The sequence below is a fragment of the Morone saxatilis genome, unplaced genomic scaffold (genome assembly GCF_004916995.1).
Source record: "Morone saxatilis isolate NCDOM2014 unplaced genomic scaffold, NCSU_SB_2.0 Contig14, whole genome shotgun sequence".
Taxonomy (NCBI): Eukaryota; Metazoa; Chordata; class Actinopteri; family Moronidae; genus Morone; species Morone saxatilis.
This window is the reverse complement of record NW_023339696.1, coordinates 22,285,837-22,290,900: the sequence shown is the minus strand read 5'-3', so window position 1 is coordinate 22,290,900 and position 5,064 is coordinate 22,285,837. Positions and strand designations below refer to the sequence as shown.

General features: G+C 35.4%; 1 protein-coding gene across 1 annotated transcript in view; it reads left to right on the top strand.

Annotated features, from left to right (window-relative positions):
* Nucleotides 1–1,425: 1,425 nt before the first annotated feature.
* si:ch73-366l1.5 (FILIA-N KH-like domain-containing protein) overlaps nt 1,426–5,064 on the top strand; it is an 11,346-nt gene continuing 7,707 nt past the window's right edge. The window contains exon 1 of the mRNA XM_035654278.1: nt 1,426–1,797. Coding sequence (XP_035510171.1) covers nt 1,531–1,797 — 267 coding nt within the window. The 5' untranslated portion in view covers nt 1,426–1,530. The remainder of the gene's footprint in view (nt 1,798–5,064) is intronic.

Below are 5,064 nucleotides of genomic sequence, written 5' to 3'. Positions count from 1 at the left end.
TGAGGCAGTTTGTGGAGCTGCTTTGTATTTTACACAGAGCAGCTTCGTTCTATAAAACCTTTAACAGGTTACAAAAAGATATCAGATCAAATCTGAGGATCAGAAGGATGTGATTCCAGTGATTTTAACTTTTTATTTTACTCCTGAGCTCCACAGGACCAATACTTAATGTTGGAAACTGAAACAGGGACATTTTTACATGCAGTTTGGGAAAAAGTACTAGAATATGTAGAGAAGTGGTTCAGTTGGACGGTCAGAGATGTTTTACTGGGGGACCGAACAGAAATAATATATCAAAATATGACTACAGTGATGAAGGTCGGGGTGGTAACGGCTGCTGGAACGATCCTCAGATTATGGAAAAGTAAAAATCCTCTCCAGATATATAATATATGTATAGATATATTATAATTACAGAAAATTAGTTTTTTTCTGGGAAAACACAATAACAATAAAAGTTTCTGTTAACTTAAATAAATCTGTATCCATGTCATTATTATATATTTTATACACCAATAAATCGATTAAAAACAATCAATCGATCTTCTTTTATATATATTTATATATATATATATGTTAGGAAATAGGGTCATATGTTAGAGTCAATAACGATGCACTTCTGTGACACTGTAATGATTTGGTTGTAACTAATGTCTGTTTTGGTTGTGCTATATGTGTTTGTTTGTGTGTTTGTCAGCTTGTAACCAAATGTAGTCTGTTTATGTACTTGAATAAAAACTTTATTAACAATATATATATTTTAAATAATATTATTTAATATCTTGTAATAACATTTATTTCATAACATGTATCTTTTTTTGTTACTTTTTGTAATAATATTCATTTAATAATAATATGTAATATTTCATATTTATTCATTGAATAATATGTATATATTTTTTTATAATTCTATTTTTTCAATTTATAGCTTTTCAGATCTAAATGTGACATCTTCAGTTGTTTGTTTGTTTTTATATATACAGACATAAAAAACTGTAAATCCTCACATTTGACAAGTTAAAACCAAAAAATATATATTTTTTTTTTTCACAATTTCTGCTTGAAAAGTAAAAAATGACATAAAATGATCAGATTATCAAAATAATCATAAAACAATTTAATTTATTAGAAAATATAATAAAATCTTTGCTAAAAAGATGCAGCGTTGCAACTTCAACACAACATTTTTATTACACCAGATTAATTAATTTAACTCAAGAAAATGTGTTAAGTATCTAATTTAATTGTTAACTAGCTAGTTAAAGCTCAAAACTAACACTAACCAGCCAGTTAATTAACCATTAAAGCAATGTCACTAAAACTAACCCACCAGTTTAAAAACATCATTTTATTCTGACATCTAACCTGGCTTCCTGTCCGAGCTTTTATTGTGACACAGCCCGGACCCGCGCTGTGCAGTGAGCTTTATCTGGCGGACGGAGGCTCGAGCAGCTCAGTGTGTGTGTGTCCATCAGTCTGCAGTCACACACACTCTGAACACGTTAACTTTCCTCCCGTTAATCCTCCGTTATGGATCTGGACCCGACCGTCATCCTTCCCGCCATCCTCTTCACCGTCGTTGCCATTTACTTCGCTTCATCGCTGCTGAGCAAGAAGCCCGACCCCTCCTCCTCCTCAGCCGGGAACAAGAAGCCCAAAGTCGGCTACGGAGATGACATCCCTCCGTCCAGAGCTCTGGGAGTACCGCCCCGACCCGCGCCCGAAGCCTCCCCGCGGACAGAGCCTCCTGCGCCGGCTGTGGAGGACATCGGAGCCGCTGAGAAGATCCAGGTAAAGGTAAGATCGATTGATTCTGTTTTTAATCGATTTATTTGTGTATAAAATAAATATTAATGACATGGATACAGATTTATTTAAGTTAACAGAAAGCTTTTTGTGTTTTCCCAGAAAAACACAAAATTCTGTAATTTTTGATATAAGAAATAACTTTAGTCATCCAAAGATGCTCAATATAGGATATATATACAATAAAATATACAAAAAAGTGCATAGTTAAATAGAAAAAAGGGAGTTTGACATTAAAAATGACTTTAAATGTATTATTTTTGATGACAAGCAGTCAAAACAATTTAAATAGATTTAATTTATAGCAACATTTTAAAGTTATTCTGATTGAAACCAGCTAATCGATCAATAAACAGTTCTCCTCCAGACATGTATCAATACATCAATACAAGCACTCTGCTTGGAACAGCAATGGGTCTGATATTAAAAAAAATAATAATTTCAACATTAAAACCCTTAAAAAGGCTTCCAGTCCTTCTACCTCATTACAAAGTAAAACATTAAATAAAGACAAGAGAAAGTTTGATGTCAGTGTTTGGTATTTATATTTCTTTACTCCATAAAGACCAAAATAAAAAAATAACTTATTTAATCCAGAAAAACACTTTTGTGCCAAAGATGTTCAATAAAGGATTTATAACAGATAATAATAGTAAAATATAAACAAATAAACCCAAAAAAGTACAATATGTTTTTTATTTATAGACATTTAAGAGGTATTGTGACTGATCAGTTAACCGATCAATATTTTCTCAAATTAAAGTCAGCAGAAAGTTAAGAATCAATGTCACAGTGTTATTGGTATTTTTACATGTGAAACAATCAATTAATCAGTTTATTAAACATCCTTCTGTCTTTCTTCTTGAAGGTTTTGCTGTTTTTCTGCTTTTAAAAACGTAACCTGAGATTCTGTGATTAACATATTTTTAGGATTTTCTGATATTTTACAGATTAAACACAATCAATTAATTAAAAAAAGTAATAATGTGATTAATCGACAATGAAAACAGTTGTTTTTTGCAGCCAGATATGATCAATATCAAATTGAAAAGTGAATAATTGATTGATGATTCACTGTAAACATACTCTACTCACAGACAGTAAAACTATAAATACATTTATTGATAAATATATATAAACACTCTGAACAATAATGTGTGATAAATGAAAGTTTATTTCCACATTATCCACAGTGTCACTGGATCAATATTTATATTGATAATCAAAGACAATGAGAGCGGATCAATCAATCATTAGTCATTAAAGTGTAACGACACCTGCACTCCTGTTAGCTCCTCCCTCTCAGTGACATCACAGACCTGCAGAGGACGGTGACTTTAGGGGGCGTGGCCTCGACAGCGACCACAGTGACTGACAGACTGACCACAACAGTGGAGCAGGAACGGCGAGCTGGTAGTTCAGAGCTAACCGAGATTTTACTGTCACTAGAAGCACGTTCACGCTGTTAGTAAACGTTTCTGTGAGCTCCCTGTTTGTCCGGTATGTGTGTGTGTGTGTGTGTGTGTGTGTCTGTGGGATCGAGGTAAAGATCGCAGTTCGGAGATCGCAGTTCGGTGCTTCTACAGCGTCTAAAGTCGGAACCACTGCGCCACAATATGAACATACTGAGTAGAGGGTTAGTAACAGCTAGCATTACCAACTGTGAATGATGCGTCTCGATAAGTAAACATTTGGAAATGAAGCCGCGGTTTCACAGACTCCCAGTTTGTTTAAATGTAATAAAATATATAATTTCTGTAAAATTGAGTGAATGAATGAAATCTTGGAGAAATTAGAATTGTTAAATATTAATAACAATTAATGTTGGTTGAGATTATTTTGCTGTCGCTGTTTTGATCAGTGAATCGTTTTCTGGCTGTGAGAGTTTTTCTTTGTGTTGGTCGAACTAAACCGGATGTAACTTTTACATTTTCTGACATTTTATAAAGTTAATCACGAAAATATTTGCTAGTTGACGCGGCGGAGGTTTGTTTTAACTGATTCTGTGTTGACTTACTGAGAGTCAGCAGCACAATTTAAAGTGAAAGCATTATTTAGTTTTTATTTTAGTCTTCTTTTTAAAAGAAATGTTTTTTAAATAATTTTATTATTATATATTAGGTTTATTATTGTAATTTTTTTATTTATTTCTTTTTCATTTTTTATTTCCTTTTGTTTATTTAAGTTTTATTTATTTCAGTGTTATTTATTTATTTACTTCTTTTTTATTTCTGTTATGTTTTAGAGCTGAAACAGATTATTATTCTTTTATTGATCATATATATATCGATTTTTGTCACAGGCAATTAGCAATTAAAGGCCTTTTGTGTGGACTAACTGAGTATTGATTGTTACTACGTCTGATAATCAACGAAGTTCCTCTCGTTGAATATTTGAGCCTCCCTGTCCGGTGTTTGGCTCCCTGACACCCAAACATGGTCACCGCCACTGATTCCTCTGACTGCCGGCTGCTGATTTGCCTGTGCACACGCTGACCAACGGTATGGAGCATTTGAATGTTTCTGCAGTTTCATGCAAATCAGCAGCACAGAAACTCTTCCTGCTCGCCGTCCGGCACGTCGACGCCCGTTTGTTGGATCTTTCTGACCTTTTCCACCTGCACAGCAGAGCCTTTAAAAGGCCAGAGGAATGTGCCCACGGCGGCTGGAACATGCAACGGGCTGGGCGTCTATATTTGGTGGCCGGCATGAACCCTATATTTACACCCATGTACTGTATGTTCGTGGTGTCACAGTCTGAAATGGACTCTGCGAGGTTGAGGAGGAGGCGGGTGTGACACCTTCACGTGGCTTCATGTGATGTTTGGCAACGTGTGTTGTGTGTTATTTCATCCTGCTGATTCAGGAACAGCGTTTACATCTCATACTGCTCACACACTCACATCTACAGCACTGATGTTACTGACTCCACATACGCAGTTATTATCCCAGCTGTTTCATTTACTGTAATAAATACGTTAATTTACCGTCATCGAAGGGCTGTCGGAGTGATTCAGGGTCGCTCAACAGTATTATCGCCATTTCTGTTGCATCGGTTGCTCGGGACAGTTTTCAGTCTCACCTGCACTCTCCATTCTGGGTCTGTTAACTAAAAAAAGTCTCCAGTTCGTTAACACATTCAGCTGAAAGTTAACAGGGTTCCTTCTTAAACTGAAGCACTGGCGAGCTGCAGGTTGCAAACACCCACAGCTGTTGCGAACTGGGATAATTAGCGGACCAGTCTGTGCTGCGTTTCCAG